At 48.8% G+C, this 23,834-nt stretch overlaps 1 protein-coding gene across 2 annotated transcripts in view; it reads left to right on the top strand.

Moving 5' to 3' along the window:
• Positions 1-23,834, top strand: part of PCSK6 (proprotein convertase subtilisin/kexin type 6) — a 183,575-nt gene that overhangs the window by 30,952 nt on the left and 128,789 nt on the right. For both annotated transcript variants that reach the window (XM_055417994.2, XM_055417993.2), the window contains exon 2: positions 23,112-23,216. In XM_055417994.2, coding sequence (XP_055273969.1) covers positions 23,112-23,216 — 105 coding nt within the window. The remainder of the gene's footprint in view (positions 1-23,111; positions 23,217-23,834) is intronic.

The raw sequence follows: 23,834 nt of genomic DNA, 5'->3' as shown, positions 1-23,834 counted from the left end.
TTTACAGGCTTTGCAGTCACAGTTGTCAGGTTGCCAGGCACCCGTTCTCCCCAGGCCCCACGCACTTCCTGCACTTCATCCCATGTATCAGTATGTGCAATCACGGATGCTCTGGATTGCGTGTAACCCAGTGCCATGGATGACCCTGAGTCCTACACGTGCACACAACCAGTCCTGGCAAGGTGGTTGTCTCAGTACTCCAGGAATGTATACATAGCCCAGTCCCAGGACCCCCTTTTGAGGGACTATTTTAGGATCGCTTGCAGTGAGGGTTGCTTTATGAGTCAGGATCTCAGCAGGAGAAATTAGGGTACTGGGAGGAGGGTAAATTGATAGACTCACCTTTCCCTAGGTGTGGGCAGAGTTCAGAGAAACCACCTGGGACTGTTAACAACAGAATTGCTTTTATCCCACGGCCCCAAAGGGATAGAGTGGGAAGTGATGGAGCCGAGGAGGAGAGATGGCCTTGAGAAGAACCACAACTTCCAGGGAGACACAGCAAGCTTAGGAGACCCTACAGGAGAGCCAGGGGAGTAGCTCAGCCATGTTTACTCTCCTTCATCCCCTCTCTGCTCCCTTCCCAGGGTTTTCCAGGACCAAACTGCACCCTCAACCATAGGGCGCAGAGCTCACTGACACAGTCCTTGTTCCTGGAGCAGAGAGCCAGGTGGAAGAGGTTGGAAAGGAGATGTAGGGAGCTAACCTGAAGATATCTGGCCCATTCCTGTAAGTTCTAAAAGCTTTGGTTTGATGTCTCACGCTTAAATACTTACTCTGGCTTGAACTTGTTTTTGATGTGAAGAAGGGATTTAACTCCCTCCACCCAGTCCCGTATAAATTTCCAAGCACCATCAGTTTCTGAGTCCCTCATTTTAATTGGTTTCTGATAAATCAAGTTCAGTATTTGCATGGGTTTGTCTCTTTTCTGTTCCCTGGGTTAATCTGTCTGTCCTTGACCCAGTGCCTCATCACCTTTTTTGCTGAAGCCTCATAATAAAGCTTGATGTCTTGTCCTTTTCCAGGAATAGCGAGGCTATTCTCGGGCTGTTGGTCTAAACATGTTGACTTTGAATCAATTTGACAAGTTCCACAAAACAAATAAATCCTTTTTGAAATTTGCCAGAACTTTTATATATAAATCTGTTAGATGTGGTTGTTATATCTTTCTGATATGGGGTCTTCCTGTCTGTGAACATGGTATGTCTGTTTATTTAAGTCTCTTTTAATGTCTATTAGCAAAGTTTTGTAACTTCCTATATAAAAGACTTGCATTCTTTTCTTCAGTGTATTGTTCTGTTCCTCAGTTGTGTCCGACTCTTTGTAACCCCATCGACTGCAGTACACCAGGCTTTCCTGTCCTTCACCGTCTCCTGGAGCTTGCTCAAACTCATGTGCATTAAGTCAGTGATGCCATCCAACCATCTCATCCTCTGTCATCCCCTTTTCCTCTTGTCTTCAGTCTTTCCCACCATCAGGGTCTTTTCTAATGAGTTGACACTTCACATCAGGTGGCCAAAGTATTGGAGCTTCAGCTTCAGCATCAGTCCTTCCAATGAATATTCAGGGTTGATTTCCTTTTGGATTGACTGGTTGGATCTCCTTGCAGTTCAAGGGACTCTCAAGAGTCTTCTCCAACACCACAGTTCAAAAGCATCAATTCTTTGGCGCTTAACCTTCTTTCTGGTCCAACTCTCACATCCATATATGTCTACTGGAAAAAACCATAGCTTTAACTATATGGACCTTTGTTGGCAAAGTAATGTCTCTGCTTTTTAATATGCTGTCTAGGTTTGTCATTGCTTTTCTTCCAAGGAGCAAGTGTCTTTTTAATTTCATGGCTGCAGTCACCATCTCCAATGATTTTGGAGCCCAAGAAAATGAAGTCTGTTACTGTTTCCATTGTTTCTCATCTATTTGCCATGAAGTGATGGGACTGGATGCCATGATTTTAGTTTTGTGAATATTGAGTTTTAAGCCAGCTTTTTCACTCTCTTTCACCCTCATCAAGAGGCTCTTTGTTCCTCTTCACTTTCTGCCATAAGGGTGGTGTCATCTGCATGTCTGAGGTTATTGGTATTTCTCCTGGCAATGTTGATTCCAGCTTGTGCTTCCTCCAGCCCAGCATTTCACATCATGTACTCCGGGAGTTGGTGATGGACAGGGAGGCCTGGCGTGCTGTGATTCATGGGGTTGTGGAGTGTCGGACACGACTGAGCGACTGAACTGAACTGAACTCTGCACATACGTTAAATAAGCACAGTGACGATATACTGCCTTGACATACTCCTTTCCAATTTGGAACCAGTCCGTTGTTCCACGTCTGGTTCTAACTATTGCTTCTTGACCTGCATACAGTTTTCTTAGGAGGCAGGTAGGGTGGTCTGGTATTCCCATCTCTTGAAGAATTTTCCACAGTTTGTTGTGATCCATAGAGTCAAAAGCTTTAGCATACTCAATGAAGCAGAAGTAGATATTTTTTCTGGGATTCTCTTGCTTTTTCTATGATCTAACCAATGTTGGCAATTTGATCTCTGCTTCCTCTGCCTTTTCTAAGTCCAGCTTGAACATCTGGAAGTTCTTGGTTCACATACTGTTGAAGCCTGGCTTGGAGAATTTTGAGCATTACTTTGCTAGCATGTGAGGTGAGTGCAGTTATGCGGTAGTTTGAACATTCTTTGGCATCGCCCTTCTTTGGGATTGGAATGAAAACTGAGCTAGTTTTCTAAATTTGCTGGCATATTGAGTGCAGCAGTTTAACAGCATCATCTTTTAGGATTTGAAATAGCTCAACTGGAATTCCATCACCTCCAATTGCTTTGTTTGTAGTGTTGCTTCCTAAGGTCTCCTTGGCTTTGCACTCCAAGATGTCTGGCTCTAGGTAAGTGATCACACCATTGTTCAGTGTATGGATACCTTAAATTTTCTATATATAGGAATTGCACATTTTTTGTTACATGTATGGTAGCTTAAGTTTTCCAGCAGTTGTTGCTGGAAAAAAAATCACCCAGTTGACTTTTTAAAAATATTGTTCTTATATCTGACCACCTTGCTGTAAACTCCCTTATTCTTTCTAGGAATTGGAAATGCTTTCAGTATTTCCCTGTTAAGATGGATATTTGCTGTTTGTTTTTATAGATAGCTTTTTACCAGGTTAAGGAATTTCCTTTCTCTTTCTAACTTGCTAAGAGCTTCTTATCATATGGGTGTAGAATTTTAGCAGAAGTTCTCCTGTATCTCCTTTAATCTTGTTCATGTAATGATTACATTTATTGATTTTCTAATGTTAAAATACCCTTGCATTTGTCAGATAATCTAAACATGGTCACAGTGGATTATCTTGTTTATGCTTTGCTTAATTTGGCTTTCTAATATTCTAGTTAAAAGTTTGCTTCTGTATTCATAAAAAAATGAACCCATGATATATTCCTTTCTTGTACTATCCTTGTTTGGTTTTAATATTAAAGATTTTCTGGCCTTACAAAATTTTACTCTTTTTCTGTTCTCTGGAAGAGTTTATGGTAGACTGAGATGATTCACACCTTGATTTTGGTAGAACTTACCCATAAAACTGTATAGGCCTGTTTGTGTAATAGAAAACATTTTTTTTTTAACTACTGCTTCTGTTTCTTTAATGGAAAGTCTGACATCCAGGGACTTGCTTATATTATATACATTTTCAAATTTGTTAGCTTAACATCATTCATAGTGCTTCTTTATTATTTTTAAATTCTCTGCTTTGCTTATATTATATACATTTTCAAATTTGTTAGCTTAACATCATTCATAGTGCTTCTTTATTATTTTTAAATTCTCTGCTTTGCTTATATACATTTTCAAATTTGTTAGCTTAACATCATTCATAGTGCTTCTTTATTATTTTTAAATTCTCTGCTTTACTTGTAGTCATGTCTCCTTTCATTTACAGCATCACTTCTTGTCTCTTCTCTCAGTTTTTCTTTGTTGATATTGCTGTGAGTTTGCCCTTCTTCCTAGATTTTGGCCTTGTTTATTCTCTTTATTATGAATTTATTTTCTCTTTTTGCAGAATTCTGCTCCTAACTTTATCATTTTCTCCTGTGGCTTATTTATTTAGTTAAACAGTGGTTTTAATTAGACTCTTAATCTCATGAATTTTCAGCGTGTCTCCTAATTTGAGCACCTAAAGTGATATGTTTCCCTCCCACCACCTCATTCACTGGTGCTTATAAAGTTGTTGTATGTAGTATTTTCACTCATCCCGTTCTACGCATTTTTAAATTCCCATTATGATGTTTTCTTTGACCCACGAGTCATATGAACATATTTGTTAATTTCCGAGTGTGTGGATTTTTTGAATCCCTCTTCACCTTACTGATGTTGCTCTTAATTCCACTGCCATCGGACACTGTGTTGTCTTGGAAATCAGTTTTCTGATGCTGTGGGGGATGTGCTTCTGGCCCTGGTCCCGGATCAGGCTTTGATAAGGTCCTGTGTGTCTGGAAAGAGTGCTGTCCTCTGTTGTTGGGGTGGAGTTCTGGGTCCTCTGGACCCTCTATGTCTCCGTTGCCTTTTTGTCCTGTTCTCTGGGGATTTTGCTGTGCCTCACGGCCTCTGCAGCCTGGGGCATGTCCAGGAGGAACAGGTTTGGGCTGGCCCCAGAGGATGAGGAGGATCCTGTGCGATGGATAGCGGTGGGACAAGGCCGCAGAGTGGTGTAGCCTCCAAGGGAGGGCAGAGAGGAGGGCCAGCACCAGAGAGCTTGGGCAAGGCCCTGCACAGAAGAGAGGCCGGGGAGAGTTGTCTGAGGGGCCCACAGAAGGGAGGCAGCGAGGGCTGAGTTGGGGGGTCTGGCTCTGTGGCGTGAGCTCTGGGACGCCTGGTAGTGCTCAGGGTCTCCTGAAGTGACAGCCTGACCACGTGGTCAGGGGGCTGGAAAGGCAGGAGTCGCCAGAGGTAGGGTTCTGAGGGCAGTGATTGAAACAGCAGCCCCAGAGGACCAGGTGGGCCAGTGACCAGGAGCATCCGGGTTGTGGTGGACAGGTAGGGAGAACTGTGGTGAAGGAGGGATTTGGGTGTGGGGGCCTGGCAGGGGCATGCCCACTGTGGCTGGAATTGCAGGGCGTCTGGGAGAGAAGAGGGGAGTTCCAAGGCCAGGGTGTCAGGAGTTTGCTTATCAGGTCATCAAAGTCCTCTGTCGCAGCACAGTGGTAAGGAAGGAGGAGGTGGAACCTCTTGATGGTGGCCACCCTGGGAGCACAGGGGTGGCGGGTCGGTGGACCTGGGCGGTGGGAGAGCTCCCAGGAGCGTCCTGTCCTGGGAGGCTGTCCATGATCACGCTGCTGACTGTCCAACCTCAGTGTTTCTGAGGCCAGAAGGAGAGCCGTGAACACTTAGGCTGGACGCCGGGACTGGGAAAACCAGGACGCACTGCTGACTGGGGGCTCCCAGGCAAGTGGGAGCTTTCAGCTAAGATGAGATTAAGACATGGTATACAGGTACACCATGTGGATGGAGAAGTGTGTTGTTTGTTTGTCTGAGGCTTTTTAAAAAGTGATCACTCATGGTAAAATACATGCAACATAAAACACACCATTTCCACCATTTTTCAGTGGACATTTCAGTGGCATTGGGTATACTGACAGAGCTCCTTCTGTTGCAAAACTGAAAATCTGTGTCTGTTAAAACTAATGGACCACCAGGAAATTCCCTCATTTAAAAATAATAATAGGGATTCCCAAGGGCTCAGTGAGAGGACTTAGTAGGGGCTGCATGAGACTCTGTCCGTGTCCTTGGGGACAAACACAGTAGAGCCTACAGGGGCTCAGTCTAGGCTGCTGGGCCTGTTGCTCATGGGGAGATGCCCTGAGAGGAGTAGCACTGTGAGAACAGAGCAGGGAAGGCCCTGGAGGTGGGGGGTGGCCTCTAGAGGGGCCCAGGGGTACATGCAGCCCCCCAGCTATATTTTATTTTATCTAGAATGGTTTCAGAAAATTGGAATAGTTACTGGCTTCCCTGGTAGCTCAGAGGTTAAAGCGTCTGCCTCCAATGCGGGAGACCTGGGTTCAATCCCTGGGTTGGGAAGATCCCCTGGGGAAGGAAACGGTAACCCACTCCAGTATTCTTGCCTGGAGAATCCCATGGATGGAGAAGCCTGGTAGGCTACAGTCCACGGGGTCACAAAGAGTTGGACACGACTGAGCGATGGAACGGAACATTTAAACTTTGGGAGGTTCAGTTCAGTTCAGTCGTTCAGTCGTGTTCGACTCTTTGCGACCCCATGAACCGCAGCACACCAGGCCTCCCTGTCCATCACCAACTCCCGGAGTTTACTCAAACCCATGTCCATCAAGTCAGTGATGCCATTCAACCATCTCATCCTCTGTTGTCCCCTTCTCCTCCTGCCCTCAATCTTTCCCAGCATCAGGGTCTTTTCAAATGAGTCAGTTCTTTGCATCAGGTGGCCAAAGTATTGAAATTTCAGCTTCCACATCAGTCCTTCGGATGAACACCCAGGACTGATCTCCTTTAGGATTGACTTGTTGGATCTCCTTGCAGTCCAAGGGACTCTCAAGAGTCTTCTCCAACACCACAGTTTGGAAGCATCAATTCTTCGGCGCTCAGCTTTCTATATAGTCCAACTCTCACATCCATACATGACCCCAACAGAAAAACCATAGCCTTGACTAGACGGACTTTTGTTGGCTAAGTAAAGTCTCTGCTTTTTAAATGCTGTCTAGCTGTGGTGTTGGAGAAGACTCTTGAGAGTCCCTTATACTGCAAGGAGATCCAACCAGTCCATTCTAAAGGAGATCAATCCTGGATGTTCATTGGAGGGACTGATGCTAAAGCTGAAACTCCAATACTTTGGCCACCTCATGCGACGAGTTGACTCACTGGAAAAGACTCTGATGCTGGGAAAGGTTGGGGGCAGGAGGAGAAGGGGACGACGGAGAATGAGATGGCTGGATGGCATCACCGAATCTGTGGACATGAGTTTGAGTGTACTCCGGGAGTTGGTGATGGACAGGGAGGCCTGGCGTGCTGTGATTCATGGGGTCGCGGAGACTCGGACACGACTGAGCGACTGAACTGAACTGAACTGAACTGAGGTTGGTTATTTAAACATTGGGAGGAACTCTGCTCAATATTCTGTAGTAACCTAAATGGGAAAAGAATTTGAAAAAGAATAGATATGTGTGTGTGTGTATGGTTATATCTGAATCACTTTGCAGTATACCTCAAACTAATTAATACAGCATATAAATCAACTATACACCAATATAAAACAAAAATGTAAAAAAATTAAATTTTGGGATATTTCAGATAGAAATTTGTTTCTAGCATCTCTTTCTGAATGAGTTTTATTATTACAAAGCTTATTATAAAATTTAAAAATTATTGATTTTTTTAATTAAAAAATTACTATGAAGTATTATAAGAGTTGCATTTTAAAGTTGAACATTATACTTCAGCTTATTGATAGGAACAATAAATTCATTGCTACCTACTTTCTTATAATTTTTTAGTTGAAAATTCACTTTCACTTTTCACTTTCATGCATTGGTGAAGGAAATGGCAACCCACTCCAGTGTTCTTGCCTGGAGAATCCCAGGGACGGGGGAGCCTGGTGGGCTTCCATCTATGGGGTCGCACAGAGTCGGACATGACTGAAGCGACTTAGCAGCAGCAGCAGCAGCAGCAGCATACAAGGTACAGTCCACGGGATCGCAATGAGTTGAACGTGACTGAATGACTAAAAGACAACAGCAATAGTTAATTTACAATATTGTATTAATTTTAGCTATACAGCAAGGTGATTCACTTTATATATAAAGTGAATATATATAATATATCCAACACATATAATGTTTATATTATATATATATATTACTTATAGCATATATAATATATATATATATTCAGATTCTTTTCCTTTATAGTTTATTACAAGATATTGATATAGTTCCCTGTGCAATGGTGCAGGTCCTCGTTATTTATCTATTTTATGTATAGTAGTGTGTATGTGTTGATCCCAAGGCTCTCCGTCAGCTTCTCTTGAAAAATAGGAGAGCTGGTCCCTTCCGCACAGGGAGGCAAAGAGGGAGTGTGACCCCAAGGGTCATGTTAGATCCTGTCAGGTCTCAGGACAGATGCGCTCTGTGCCTCAACTTGGCTCTCTCTTCCCCAGCGGGGCTAGGCATCACCCTCCCAGAGGATTTGCCCATCATCCTCTGGGAGGGGCAGGTCCTTGCTTCTGATCTGGCTCCAGAAGAGAAGCTGCTGCGCCTGGGGGCACAAGGGTTCAGTCTCTGGGCACCCTGTTCCTACTCAGGGGATGTGCCATCTGTCTGCCAGTGAGAGTGTGGAGGTACCAGTTCTCGGCTCCAGCGAGGGACCATACATCAGACAGATCCTCACAGAACTAATGAGCACACCTCACTCAGAGTGAGTTTGTCTTACAGACTTGGTCACATGACTGATGACAGAGGCATGAATTCACCTCACAGAGCGGAAAAAAGTGACTCAGCCTAGAATCAATTGTATATTTCAACCTCATTCTCTATACATGGATAAAAAAGGAACAAGAAGGAAGTCTTTCTCAGGGACTTGAAACACCCTAAGGGTGGCCAGATGGGGTGGGCATTGTGGCCCCAGCCCTGCCAGTCCCCATGGCCCAGCGCAGGCCTGTCCAGTAGGCGGGGCACTGTTCACTCTGGCTTTGTTGGCTCTGTCAAGGTGGGAGTGTTTTCCCCACGGGGGCCACTGATAAAGAAATATGTGTGTGTTTTTAATTGAAATTAAAGAGCAAATGGGATTTGTTATCTGGCTTTGTGACTGACTTTGTTGCAATCCATTTTCCCTCCAAAGTGAGATGCATATTACTTCTTACAGAAATAATAGGGGAAAAACTACCTGAACAACAGCCTGCCCTGTGTCAGGCCCTGAGCAGGCATCTCACATGTGTCCTGCTTCATTTATCCTCCCAGCAAGCGTGGGGTGGGGTGGGGGGTTAGGGAGGGGTGCTGTCATCTCCGCTGCCTAGTAAGGGAAATGACAGCAAAGAGAAATTAAGGAACTTGCCTGGAGTCTCTTCAATAAAATGGAGGACCTGGCCCTTAGATCCAGGCAGCCTGGCTCCAAGGCTGCAGTCACTGCGTGGAGTCTCCCTTGCCCCAAGTTCAATGCTAGGCAGTGACCAGAGTCCCTTTGCCGTCACCTCCCTGCCCTGGCCCCATCTTGCCCCGTTTTTCCTCGAAATCCTGGTGAAGAACTTCTCCCCACTAGCAGGATACCAGCTTCTCAAAGCATGGACCCCCTTTCTCTGTAGGAGCATCAGGCCGCCTGTTGCTTGGAGTCTGTGATCTGAATGCTGACCTTGCAGAAGAGCCTCCACTGGGCCTCCCTCACCTGTCCTGAGCTGCTCACTTCTGTGGATCTCCTCCTGGAGGCAGGTCCCAGACACCGTGACCCAGCTTGAGACCTGCCTGGAGCCTTGTGGAGAGAGTAGAGGTGTGAGCGGACAGGTGCCCAGCAGCCGCGTGGGTTCCCGGGCATAGTGAACACGGGGTGCTGTGGTGGTAGGGCATCCTCGGCCCTGCTCACGAGTTGCTGGCAGACAGTCGTGTGTGTTGACTTTGTGACTCGTGGGCGGAGGTGAGAGGGCAGACCGAACAGGGTGATCTGTTTTTTCTCTCTCCTTTTACACACTGACTTCTTGCCTATAAATGAGTGCTTTTGAAGTTTTACTTTGAATATGAAAGTTCTGTTGGGAACTTTTTATGGCCACACACTCCATAAACCATCATGTTAGCATGAAAGGGACCGAGAGACGCTGGTCCAGCACCTCCTCAGAAAGTGGAGTCTGACCAGGGCGGAGACGGGCGGCCCCTGCAGCCCCTGACCCGAGATGCCGCAGCTGCATGGACAGTCACAGCAGCACAGCAAAAGGCCCGATGGGGAGAGCCACACGAGGCCCTGCTCTAGTTTATAAACCAGGACATGCTGTGTGGCTGGAAAGGGCCCTCCAGGTGGGTGTTGGTGGAGCTGGGGCAGCTGCCCCCCAGGGGACTCTTCACTGTGAGTCACAGGAGTGGGGTTGAGTCCTGAAGCCAAACAACAGCGCATGGCTCTCTCCCTGTGTTCTTGGAGTGCATGGTGTCGAGTTTGGGCACTCATGTGCTTTTGCTGAAGGCTTCCCCGGTGATTCAGAGGTAAAGAACCCACCAGCAGTGCAGGAGACACAGGTTTGATCCCTGGGTTGGGAAGAGCCCCTGGAGGACGGCATGGCAACCCCCTCCAGTATTCTTTCCTGGAGAATCCCATGGATGGAGGAGCCTGGCAGACTACACTATATGCGGTTGCAGAGTCAGACACGACTGAAATGACTGAGCTCCCACTCATGTACTTGTACTGAAGGTTTCTTAGCTCTGTGAAGTACAAGCCTCATGTCTGAGCGGGGTCAGCCCCCATACCCCCACCTGCCAAGAGGCCAGCTTCCAGGATGGGCCAGAGCTGCGCGCTCAGCAGACCCCCAAGGACAGGCATCAGGAGTTGAGGGATATTGGATCAGGTGGATGTGGGCTGTCTCTATGGGCATGGCTGTCTCCTCCCTGGTGTCTCTTTTCCCTTTAGGGGAAACCACGTAATAGAGAGGGATGCAGGACTGGGTTGAGTGGCCTGGAGCCCAGAGTAGTTCGTAACCACGGCCGGGCAGTGTTGCTGGGCCCTGTCCTGTCCTGGGCGGGCTGCACCTCCCCTCCTCGGGCCTCCAGTGCTGCTGTCACTGGGGCTAGGGGTGCCCAGCACCCAGAGTGACCCCAGAGAGAAGTTAGTTTTAGGAAAGGTGGGACAAGAATGTCGAGGAGACATTTTTTCTGTAATTGCAATAAAATACACATAATAAAATTTACCATCTTAGCCATTTTTAAGTGAACTGTTCAGTGACATCAAGTACACTCACATTGTGGTGCAGCCATCACCTCCATCATTTCCAGAACATTCTCAATCTTCTAGAAATGAAACTCTCCCTGCCCTGGCCCCTGACGCCCACTGTCGCTGTCTCTGTGATTGTGACTCATCTGCTGCCTCTGTGGGGTCACAGAGGATTGTCCCGTGTGCGTCTTGTCTCATTGAGCGTCAGGGCTTCAAGGTTCACCCATGCTGTCGCAGATGTCAGAGCTGCCTTCCTTTTTGAGACTGAGTGATGGTCCCTGTGGGCATGGACTGCACCTTATTATCGCTCCATCCATCCATGGGCACTGGAGTTGCCTCCTTCTCTTGGCTACTATGAACATTACTGTTCACATGTCTGTTGGAATCCCTGCTTTCTCTTCTTTAGGGTATTGAAGCGATGTATTTTTAAAGTGAATATTTTAAAGATTAATTTCTTCAAAACACTTTTTAATTTCCCTTAGGATAATTCCTCTCAGGTGAGAGTTTCAGATATTAAACTTTTGAGTTGTAAACATTTCTCTCATAAGGATAGAAATCTTCTTTATCAAATGTTGTAGCCTTCTCACCCGCCTCCGTCAGGTAACCCTAGGCTGCAGCTTGGTGCTGGCCCTTCTTTCTAGGGAGCCTGGGAGGGGGCCAGTAGGACCAGGTGGGCCTTCCCCGGTTTCTTTGCTCAGGGCAGCCCAGCACTGACCACCCCCAACCCCACACCACCCCGAGTGCTGTGTGGCCATTGTGCTGAAGGTCGCTGGTATCATCTCCATTCACAAGCTGAGGTGCTCTCTGCTGAGAGCAGTGTGGGTGTGTCTGTCCCGGGCTCTCTTACCTGGAGATGGGACCCTCTGGGGTGAGGCTGTCCCCATATGCCTTCCATGCTCAGCAAGAAAAAGGCATGCTCTAGCATGAGGAGAGCCCAATCCCCTGTCACAAGGACCACGGGCTACCTGCAGTGGCAAGTGGTTGCAGGCGGGCCACACGACAGGGCTCACATTCAGAGTAGTTGCCAGTGAGGTGCTGGAAATTTGCAGGAGGCTGAGGTAGGATCGGGATGCTGGCTTCCTTGTAAGAGTTCCAGGTCCCTGTTCTTGACCTGCCCCCTGCCTCCCAGTCGGGGATCCCTCTCCCCCGTGGAGTCCACGCACTGCAGAGCAGTTAGCAGGCAGCAGGGACATGGGGTGAACCCAGCCTCACCCTCACATCAAGTCAGCTTCATGGAGTTGGGGGGTGGTCGAGCTTAGAAATGGGATAAATGAATAATTCTGGAAGTCATAAAGACACCTTTAAGCAGTAAAGGGTTTAAGATGAAAATCTTCCAAAAGGCTGTGTAGTTTTTCAGATGTCTCTCTGTGGATGTAAATGGTGTAGCTTGATCTATACATTAACCATCCTCATCTGAAGCGAGACCGTTCAGCTTGGTGACTTCAGGGAAGAGAAAATGAAGTCTGTTAAGTAAAAATTAATGGTTTTTCAGGAATTTGTAGGAAATCGAGCAGCTTAATGACATGCTTTGGGTGGATGCGTGTTGAAGAAAGCAATTTGAGCAGACTAGGAAATTGTGCAATAACCTTAACTTGGGTCAGAATTGTAATTACTGCAGTAACAGTGTCGCTGTGTGTCTCTGTAACCAAAATGGGAAGCAGGATTTTTTAAAAACGCTTTTAAAAGTAACAACAACTTGTCCATTCTCTCTCTCTGGACTTCCTTCATTATAAATACCAGGTAACCCAGTGCTGGCTAAATATAGGTTCAGTGGCCATCTCTGTTTATGACCTTCTTTAGGCGGAAGTCACCAGCACAAGGCCAGATTAATTTGGTGTGTAGGTTTTTATAGGCTCTAATTAGTTATGTTTTTCTTGAACAGACCAACTGGGATCAGTAACATTATATAACTGAACTCTGACGCCCGAGACTTTCAAACACAGACGCCTCTCTCAGAGCTGGGGCCCCTGGGAGATGCGGACCCGGCGGCCCGGCAGCCAGCCCATTGCAGCTGTGAGCAGCCGGGCTCAGAACATCTGTTGCCAGCCAGGGGCAGCTCTAGGAGTGATAAACTGAATACTTTCTTACAAAGTCAGAAGCCTCATCTGCAGCCCATTGGTTTCTGCATCCTTGAGGTTTGACATGGCACAACCACTTATCAGCTGCTCCCTGAGGCAGATTCCACTGTGCTGGCCCAGGAGGAAGTGGGGGAGCCAGGGACAGAGCAGAGTGTGCGCTTGACCAACCTCCCTGCCTCACGGCTTGACAGCCCTGCACCTGCATCTGAGTGTCTGAGGTCACGGCCATTGGAGGCCTGAGTGGGTGGTGGACCTTTGGAGCCATGGAATGTCATCTGGGGTGGACCCAGCACACTCACCAATGACTTTGCTGCACAGCAGACTTGATGAATGACTCTGGGCCCTCCTCCTCTGTTCTCGAAGCTCTGCAGAAACCGCCAAGTCATCTCCTTTTCCTCCGGGAAGGCAGGGTGCGCCCCCCTGGCAGCACCCTGGATCCCACCTACTTCACACCTGCCCTGCTTAAACAGGGAAGTGACATGAAGCTAGCCATGCTCACACCGATGGGAAAAGCAGGACTGGAGGGGCTCTTCCTGTAAACACCCTGGCCCAGGCCTCTTTCCCCATCACACTTGGCCCCTGCCCCTTCTTTACTGGGCTTCACAAGCTGTTGCCGCACCGCCCCCCCCACCAGCCTGTGGTCCCCTGGATGCTTCCTTTCCATGGAGCGCCACCACCTGCCTCCCAGTCCCGTGACCCTTGGAATGGATGTTAGAGGAGCCAGCCTGGGCCTCACCCAGCCACTCAGCTGGTGGGTGGTCTGCCTGCATCCACAGCCTCAGGACTGTCCTGGGAAGGGGGCTAGAGACCCCAAAGACCAGATGGCTGGGAGACCCAAGGTCTTGGTCACTTCCACACTGGACAGCTCTGTGTGCGTGGACAGGAAGATATGTGTCCTTCCAGTGTGACTCAAGGTCTGTTCATTTCCCCAAACATTTCTTGACCTCCTGCTGTGCACCAGCTGCTGCCAGTGCCTGTGGGTTATACAGATGACAGTTCCTGCATTTGAGGAGCTTATCTTGGAGGGAGGGACCGAAGATGGGCTATAACGGGCACATGTAGGCACACTTGGCCCTGGGAGGTCCAGGAGGGCTTCCTGGAGGCCACGACAGCTGAGGTGATAGTTAAAATCAGAGCAGGAGGTAGACTTGGTGTGAGATGGCTGGTGTGAGCAGGCTTGGGGGTGTGAAAACAAGCAAGGGTCCCTCACACACGGCAGCATTGCTGGAGAACAGGGGTGATGCTGGCGAGGCCAGGCCTGTGCCAGAGGGAGAGCTGACCTGGCCTGGTCGTGGAGACATGCGTGTGCCCTGTGAGGGGCCCACGGGCTTCTGCTCCTCCAGGAGGTGAGGATGGCAGTGTGGTGGAGAGTAACGGAGGCCAGGAGGCAGTAGGGCCCTGCCCCATGATGGGGGCAACAAGGAGCCACCAGACTTGAGAACCCTTCAGGATGTCACTCTCCGAGGGCTTGGTGACAGATGCCTGGGAGGACGGTCGTACCTTCACCGAGAGGAAGGTCTCCTCGGGAGGAGGGGTCTGGTGAGGGTGAGGACAGCAAGATGGTGCTGAGTTCAGGGTGATGCTCTGATTGTGGGGGTCGGCGTAGCCTTCCCAGCTCAGCATGCCAGGTGGGGGCGGGGTGTCTGGTGGGGTCATTCGGGAAGGGCCAGGCAAGAAGTGGAAGGGCCTTCTCCTAGGAAGAGCTGTCCTCGGGGTGGGTCACAACCCTCAGCTGTAGCTCGGTGCCTCCTGGAGGTGGTCCAGACCTCGATGACCAGGACCTCCATGTGGGGGCCGGCCCAGCCACAGCGAGTTTGCTCCTGTTTGCACGCCAGGCTTCCCTGTCACTCACCACCTCCTGGAGTTTGCTCAAATTCATGTTCATTGAGTTGGTGATGCTATCTAACCATCGCATCCTTTGTTGTCCCCTTCTCCTGCCTTCAATCTTTTGCAACATCAGGATCTCTTCCACTGAGTTGGCCCTTGCATTGGGTGGCCAAAGTATTGGCACTTCAGCATCAGTCCTTCCAGTGAGTAATCAAGGTTGATTTCCTATAGGACTGACTGGTTTGCTCTCCCTGCAGTCCAAGGGACACTCAGGAATCTTCTCCAGCACCACAGTTGGAAAGCATCAATTTTTTGGCGCTCAGCCTTCTTTATGGTCCAACTCTCACATCCATACGTGACTACTGGAAAAACCATAGCTTTGACTATATGGACCTTTGTTAGCAAAGTGACGTCTTTGCTTTTTAGTATGCTGTCCAGGTTTGTCATAGCTTTCCTTGCAAGGAGCATGCGTCTTCTGATTTCATGACTGCAGTCACCAAATGTAAGTACACACAAATCTGTGTATATATACACATTCTCACATCTGTGCACACATACAGTCATACATCTACATATGTACATACATAAATACACAGGCACCCATTTCCATGCCCGTCCATCCACAGACACACCCATATATGCATGGGCCACAGTGGTCTCTCTCCAGGTTCCTGCACTGGTAGGAAGGAGAGTGAGCCCCACGAGGCCCTGAGCTGCTGTGAACAGTGTGTTGCTGGGGACCAGGAGGGGTGAGTGGGGTCACTATGGCAACAGCGCTGCAGATATGTCCAGAGGCAGAAGGGTGATGGTTAGGGATGTGAACTCAGATTCACCTTCTGACTGTGTTGAGTGCAGTGAGGGGGCGGTTCTGAACCACTCAGAACCTCCATCTCCCCATCTGCACCATGAAAGTGAAGATGGCACTTGCCTTGTAAGGCTGCTGTGAGGCTCAGGTTGTGTTGTTTCAGCTGGAGGCCTGGGACAGCAGGCTGCCCTGTTCTGAACCAGGAGCCCCAACAAAAATCAGGGGCCTTGGGAGCTGCACAGAGAAGGGGAAGACAGGACTTGCTGTTGCCTGCTCTTTTTGTTCCTATTTTCCATCTGTATTTTGTACCGAGTGCATGTGGAACTAGGTTTCTAAAGTGCCTCATGGAAGGTCCTGGTTGGGAATCACATCCAACTCTTCACTGTGGGTTCTTTGATCCCATTTCTTCCAGTGTTCTGGCTTAGAATACTTTGCCAGGGTTTTAATGATGTTACCAATTTTATCAACTAATGTGTATAATTACATACCAGTGTTAAGTAAAGAGATGTGGGCCTCACACACTCAGCAGATTGTTCATTTTCTGGCAGGTGTGGTAGGCTAAGAGAACAGCTCTGATTAACCCATCGTGGAAATAACACAGAAGAAAAAGAGAAAAGCATTTACAAAAATTTTATGTTGTGACCAACACCTCCACACCCCGCCAAAATAAAAAAAAAAACTTAACAAAAAACACCTCACAGACTGGAGATTAGAGTCACTAAGGCAGAATGGATTGAGGTTCTGGGGGCTCAGTGCCAGCAAGGGCTGGTCGGTAGCTGGAGAGAATGGGAAGAGAGGAAGAAGAGAAGACTGCCTGGGCACGTGGGCAGCAGGGTTCTGCAGCAGCCACCGCCCCGTGTCAGTCAAGCAGGTGGCTCAGCCGCTGGCCAGGGAGGCGGTGTGCAGAGCACGGGCAGGTGTGGCGGCCGGGGCACAGTGTCTGGGATGGTGGGACTGTGGAGCTGGGACAAGTGCCCACATTAATGTCTGTGGAAATCAAGTGAAAATAAGGGCCTCTTCTTACCCATGGGGTTGCCCTGCATTTAAGGTGTCTTTTGTGCCCCCCGCCTCCGCCACTTCTCTGTCTGCTCTTCTGACTCCACCTCTTGTCGGTCTGACCCTGAGGCTGTATGAGTAGTGCTGCAGCGATCCTGAGCCCTAACCCGTGTGCCTGTGTGTCATTCGGTGTGAGCTTGTCGCCTGTTTGGGCACAGTGGGGAGAGTCTGAACGTAATGCTGAACTTAGCCTCCTCAGCTTCGGCATCATCCGGGTGGGGAAGGTTACTGAGTGGGGAGGCGGGGCGCTAGTCAAGGGGCAGGAAACAGCCACGTCGTAAATGCCGCATTGTCCACGCTGGGCCATGTCCCAGTTCAGGCAGGGACATGAAGGGGAGCAGAGCTTCCCGCTCTGCTAGCTCTCGAGCCTTTCTGACCTTCTTCCCATCTTGGAAACCTCATACTCCTAACCAGTCCTGATGCTGGGGAGCGTGAGTCAGATGGGAGTGACCAGGTCACTGGACAAAGATGGTGCCTGGAAAGGAGGCAGCTCCGTGACTAGATAAGATGCTGAAGGTGCTGAACCCTTTGGTATGGGAACTGGTGGTCTGGCCTCAGACTGGTCGACCCCCACCCCAGACACACCCTGCAGTAAATGCTAGAGTTGCAGGTTGGCAGGCCTTCTCTGTAAGGTCCGCACATGGCCTGTTCTAGGCGAGGGGGCAAAGGGTCCCTGTGGCAGCCACTGGGCTCGGCATCACGGCGTGGGGGCAGCTGTGGGCAGGGTCCCCAGGGAAGCTTTACTTACAGAAACAGGAGCTGTGTGTATGTCCTAGGATGGAGAGCACGGTCACCAACAGACACATCACATAGTGCACTCAGAGCAGTCAGGAGGTGGGAGCAACCCAAGTGCCCATCAGAGGGCTAATAGACAAGCGATGACGGCGTATGCCCACCATAGAGTGTGGTTCAGCCTGAAAGACGGAGGGAGTTCTGACACCTGTGGCAACAGGGGTGAACCTGGGCATCATGTTAGGGCAGCAGACCCGTCACAGAAGGGCCAGTGGTTCCCCTGAGAGCGCCAGAGTTGTCAGGTTCACAGAGATAGAGCAGATGTTCCTTGCTCTGTCTGCCCTCTGTTTGCCTGTTCGCAAATCTGTCATCTCGAGGAAGGATGGTTTCTGCTCCCCATGCCCGCACACTGCTCCAGGAGGGCCCAGGGGGTGGGAGTTCACATGTAACGGGGGCAGGACTTCAGTTTGGGGAGATGAGAAGGTTCCCAAGATGATGATGGTGATGACTGCATGACAGTGTGAATGTGCCTGGTGTCCTGAACTACAGATACTTAAAACACTGCGACAGTGGTAAATGTCATGTCTGTTCTGTGTGCTAGGTCACTTCAGTCGTGTCCAACTCTTTGCAACCCCATGGACTGTAGCCCACCAGGCTCCTCTGTCCATGGGATTCTCCAGGCAAGAATACTGGAGAGGGTTGCCGTTTCCTCCTCCAGGGGATCCTCCTGACCCAGGAATCGAACCTGTGTTTCTTACATCTCCTGCATTGGTAGGTGGGTTCTTTACCAGTAGTGCCACCTGGAAAGCCCTCTGTCTGTTTTACCACAATTTAAAAAGCTCGCACAATAAGCAGGAGATAGATCATTTGCCTGTGGTCCGTCCTCAGCCCGCTGCTGCCCTTGAGTGGGTCAGGACGTGATTGACCACACGGCATGTCCTCGGGCTTCAGGATGTCATGTCGATCCAGGCGAGGGTGGTGCCAGGACCTCTCCCAGTGTCAGGACTCCCTTCTCAGCATCTGGCCGTGCCTCCTTCCTCCTCCCTCTTCCTGCACTCACGACCTTTCCAGGGTCAGGCAAGACCTGACCTGACCTGACCTGCCCTGTTTGCCTGTTCAGAAATCTTTCATCTCAAGGAAGGACGCGTTCTGCTCCCCATGCCTGCGCCCTGCTCCAGGAGGGCCCCGAGGGTGTACTGATGCACACAGAACCCTGGGAAGATCTGGGTGGCAACTGTCAGAGTTCTCAATAGCCAGTGACCTGACTCGCTCCCCTTTTGCCTGAATCAGATTCCAGCTTCCACACCTGGCGTTGTCAGGATGGGAGGGTGTCCTTACTGGTTTCCCTTATCCCCTGCGCCTTACCCAGACCTTTATCATCCATACTGGACTGCAGATAAATTCCCGGAACAGATGTGGCATTGCCCGTTGCTGCCCTCGGGGCAGTCTGTCTGGTCAGCACCATGGGAGCCATCTGTTCTTCCCTGGAATTGCTCAATGGAAATGACTCTTCTCAGTGCAGACCCTCTGAGCTCTGCTCAGGGTGGAGCTGGATGGGGCAGCGTCACGGACCTGCATGGCCTGGGGACTGGCCTTTGCAGAGAGGCTGGGCTGCTCTAGGGCCAGGTGCTGCCCTGAGTGGCATCCAGGGCTACCCTGACACGGGCCTACTTAGGGTCTATGAGTGCATGCTCAGTCATGTCTGCCTCTTTGTGACCCCGTGAACTTTGCAACCCCATGGAGTATAGCTCACCAGGTTCCTCTGTCGGTGGAATTTTCCAGGTAAGAATACTGAAGTGGGTTGCCATTTTCTTCTCTAGGGGATCTTCCCAAACCAGGGATCGAACCTGCGTCTCTTGTGTGTCCTGCATTGACAGGCAGATTCTTTACCACCTTTCTACCTGAGAAGCCCAGTGCTTAAAGTTGGCAGCTCTGAAATTAATCCCTCCCCTTGCCAGCACATTGGATTCAGCTCTTAGTTTCTCCATGTCCTAAGTGGAAATTGATTTGAACATTTGGAGTTAAAAGACCCAAAGTTGTGATACATCTCCCAGAGATGGTGGCTGCTTATAAGCAAACATGTGGATTAAACATTGCTGTAAGTTAAAACTGCATTATTGTTAAATAACAGCTTGGCTTTCTCTAGGAGGAGCCCTTTGACAGACATAACAATTAACTTCGGTGAAAAAGTGAGCAGTTAACTGTAAGAGGAGAAATAAGAATGCTTTTGTGCAAAACAGGGCAGAAATAATGAGGTTTATGATGGTTGAAAAATGCTTGAAGTAGAAAATGAACCAAGATCATAATTGCAGAAAACCATGTATAGGGCACTTCCTGCCTGCCAGGTACTTTGCTGGCTCTTTATATATGAAGAGCTGTGCCTGACTCTGTGTATGTGTATGGGTGCGTGTATTGTTGATGTTTAGTCGCTCAGTGGTGTCCAACTCTTTGTGACCCTACAGACTGTAGCCCGCTGGGCTCCTCTGTCCTTGGGATTCTCCAGGCAAGAATACTGGAATAGGTTGCCATTTCCTTCTCCAGGGGATCTTCCTGACCCAGGGATTGAACCCAGATCTCCTGCATTGGCAGGCGGATGCTTCACCACTGAGCCTCCAGGGAAGTTCGTGTGTGGTGTGTGTGTGTGTGATGTCTGTGTGTATGTGTGGTGTATGTGTGATGTGTGTGTATGTACGGTGTATGTGTGGTGTGTGCATGCAGTGTATGTGTAGTGTGTGTGTGTGAGTGTATGTGTGTGTGTGAGTGTGTGTGTGGTATGTGTGTATGTGTGTGTGTGGTGTGTGTGTATAAGTGGTAGGTGCGTGTGTGTGTATAAGTGGTAGGTGCATGTGTGTGTGGTGTGTGGGGTGTGTATGTATGTGTATGTGTGATGTATGTGTATATATGGTGTATGTGTGGTGTGTGCGTGCAGTGTATGTGTAGTGTGTGTGTGGTGTATGAGTGTGTGTGTGTGATTGTGTGTGTGTGTGTGTGGTACGTGTGTGTGTCTGTATGCATGTATGTATGTTTGTATAGGGGAGAGGGGAGAGGGACTGTCTAGGAACAAACCTTGAAGGTAATAGTTACTATTCTCAGAAGGAGACTAAGAAAGGGTCTGAAGCCCAGATTCCGCAGCAGGTAAAGCTGAGTGAGGGTGCATCCCAGGCCCAGGGAGGGATTGAAGGAGCCTTGGACAGGAGCCAGGGTGAGAATTCCAGCTCCCAATACAGCCAGGATTTCCTGAACAGCAACTGTGTTCAAGGCACTAAACTAGGCAGACACCATATAGCCTATAACGGGCTAACCTTCACAGCTGTCATGGTGTCACTGTTCTGCGCTTAAAGACAACTGAGACACCCTGGAGCAAGCTTGAGCAAACAAGGAGGTTCTTTATTTCTTTATTTGGTGTCTCTGGAAAGTGAAAAGCAGGATGCAGCCGGAGTGCTGGGTTTTCTGGATATGAGGATGAAGGGTACAGTCAAGCAGGCTCTCTCTGTAGACATCTGCTCAATCTTCTTGTGGAAAGACATGGAAATGGCTGCTTAGCATCTCCATGTCCCTTTAGGTCTGTGCCTGGTCCCATCCACTGCATTGGACAGATGCAGTATCTATGAGCAGGAAGAGGGGCAGCAGAAGGTCATGGTGAATTAGGTGGACGTTCAGTTCAGTTCAGTTCAGTTGCTCATTCGTGTCCGACTCTTTGCTACCCCATGAAACACAGCACGCCAGGCCTCCCTGTCCATCACCAATTCCCGGAGTTCACTCAAACTCATGTCCATTGAGTCGGTGATGCCATCCAGCCATCTCATTCTCTGTCGTCCCCGTCTCCTCCTACCCCCAATCCCTCCCAGCATCAGTCTTTTCCAGTGAGTCAGCTCGTTGCATGAGGTGGCCAAAGTACTGGAGTTTCAGCTTTAGCATTAGTCCTTCCAATGAACACCCAGGATTGATCTCCTGTAGAATGGACTGGTTGGATCTCCTTGCAGTCCAAGGGACTCTCAAGAGTCTTCTCCAGCACCACAGTTCAAAAGCATCAATTCTTCGGTGCTCAGCTTTCTTCACAGTCCAACTCTCACATCCATACATGACCACGGGAAAAACCATAGCCTTGACTAGATGGACCTTGGTTGGCAAAGTAATGTCTCTGCTTTTTAATATACTATCTAGGTTGGTCATAACTTCCCTTCGAAGGAGTAAGCGTCTTTTAATTTCATGGCTGCAGTCACCATCTGCGGTGATTTTGGAGCCCAAAAAAATAAAGTCTGACACTGTTTCCACTGTTTCCCCATCTATTTCCCCTGAAGTGGTGGGACCAGATGCCATGATCTTTGTTTTCTGAATGTTGAGCTTCAAGCCAACCTTTTCACTCTCCTCTTTCACTTTCATCAAGAGGCCTTTGAGTTCCTCTTCACTTTCTGCCACGAGGGTGGTATCATCTGCATATCTGAGGTTATTGATATTTCTCCCAGCAATGTTGATTCCAACTTGTGCTTCTTCCAGCCCAGCGTTCCTCATGATGTACTCTGCATATAAGTTAAATAAGCAGGGTGACAATATACAACCTTGACGTACTCCTTTTCCTATTTGGAACCAGTATGTTGTTCCATGTCCAGTTCTGACTGTTGCTTCCTGACGTTAGTCCTGCTTAAACAAGTTCTTGAGGTGTGTAGTTTTATCCCCACTGTACATGTAAGGAACTGAGATTTGCAGGAGGGGAATCTTTCTCAGGATCACAGGATCGTGGGCGGTGAAGGGAGTGAACAAGGTTTGGATGAGGCCTGTCTGGCTGAAACCAGGCTTGTCACCATGACATCTGACTGCTGCAGAGGACAGTCTGTCTTCAATCCACCCTCTCGTCAGGAGCTGGAAGAGAAACTAGGATGGTTCCGCCTGAGGAGGGCAACCTGAGAGTCTGTGTAGCATTTGCTCCATCTTCAGTGACAAGGCTCTGCTCCGGGGTCGTGGCCAGCCAGCTGTTTCCAGCAGCCAGTGGAATTTAGGAGAAGAGGCAGGTCTCCTGAGCAGTGTCCTGATGCTCCAGGGTTGTGAGACACGAGGCAGGTTGGGGCTGGGATGGCGGGAGGAGGTGCTGGAGCAGCCTGCCGCGTCCCCTCCAGCCCTCAAGCTGAAATCCACCCTGATAGAACGCCGCTGGCTGAGAGCCCGGACACCCTGGGACTCGGGTGTTCTCAGCTGACCTTTCCACAGTCCCCAAGCAGATGGGGCTGCGTGTTTGCCTTGGCTCCTTGCTGCACTTGGGAGCGGACGTTCATTCTTAGATGTCTCAGTGTACCCGGGGGGCAGAGAGCATGGAGTTTGTTTATAAATGAGCGTTTGGTGTAGACTTAGACCTGACTTGACACGAACTGAGCTGCTTCAGGGATGCTTAACCCAAAATGAACATGAATTCTTGTCTAAAATAACTTGGCCATGGTAATACAAACTTTAAATGATATGAACTCACTGCAAGATCTGGGGAGCATGTATTTCATCGGAAATACCACCTAGTGTTTATCCAGAAAGGGATCTCCGAGTTGACATTCACAAACCTTGAATCTGTGGCAGGGATGTGAGTTCGGGAGTGTCACGGAGGGTGTTCTCGCTCTGGGGGCAGGGTGGGTCTCTCAGAGGAGGGGGAGGTGTTCTGAGAGGCAGGGTTTGGTAAGACCATACTGATTGGTAGTATCCTGCTTCTTGTTTTGCAGATTGGAAACCTGGAAGATTACTACCACTTTTATCACAGCAAAACCTTTAAGAGATCGACCTTGAGCAGCAGAGGCCCTCACACGTTCCTCAGGATGGACCCCCAGGTACAGCTCTGCTTCCTGGCCACTCTAGGTTCTTAGGGCCTAGAGTGTTGCGTGCGAGTTGTTTGTGTCTCTGGTTCTGAAAATGCCCAAGTCTGAATTTTAATGAGATTCTCCATGACCCAAAGTTTTCCTCTCTGAACAAAACAAAACAGATGTGCAGCTACATATCGGAGCATTTAAAAACTCCAATTTTTGGGTCCGTTGTGAGACTTGAGAATTTAAATTCTTGACTTCAGTTTGAAGCGACAATCAAAAGACTATAGGGCTATCATTTTAAATCTTTAAAAGTCAACAAAATACAGTTATTAGTGGAGATAAATGTGTGCATCTTACCCATAAAGGCTATGCAATTCAAACTGTTGTTTTAATAATGAAATTAGAGTTTGGACGGGCAGGTGTTTTTGTGGTTGTCATAACACATATCTTAATGGTTACCATGAACTTGAAAACTGGGGCAATGAATGTAGCTTTTTCCTTAAAAATCCCTGTGATCTCTGAGATGAAAACAGATGTAATTTGAAAAGAGGCTAATAACGTTTTTAGTATAATTCTTATTTATCAGTGGTTAATCATACTTTCTACATAGATTTGAGATTAATATTTGACTCATGGGTCAGC

Source organism: Moschus berezovskii, chromosome 21 (assembly GCF_049115385.1).
Source record: "Moschus berezovskii isolate FMDL1 chromosome 21, NW_MosBer_1.0, whole genome shotgun sequence".
Lineage (NCBI taxonomy): Eukaryota > Metazoa > Chordata > Mammalia > Artiodactyla > Moschidae > Moschus > Moschus berezovskii.
Note: the sequence above shows the minus strand (reverse complement) of the source record. Positions and strands in the feature narration are given on the sequence as shown.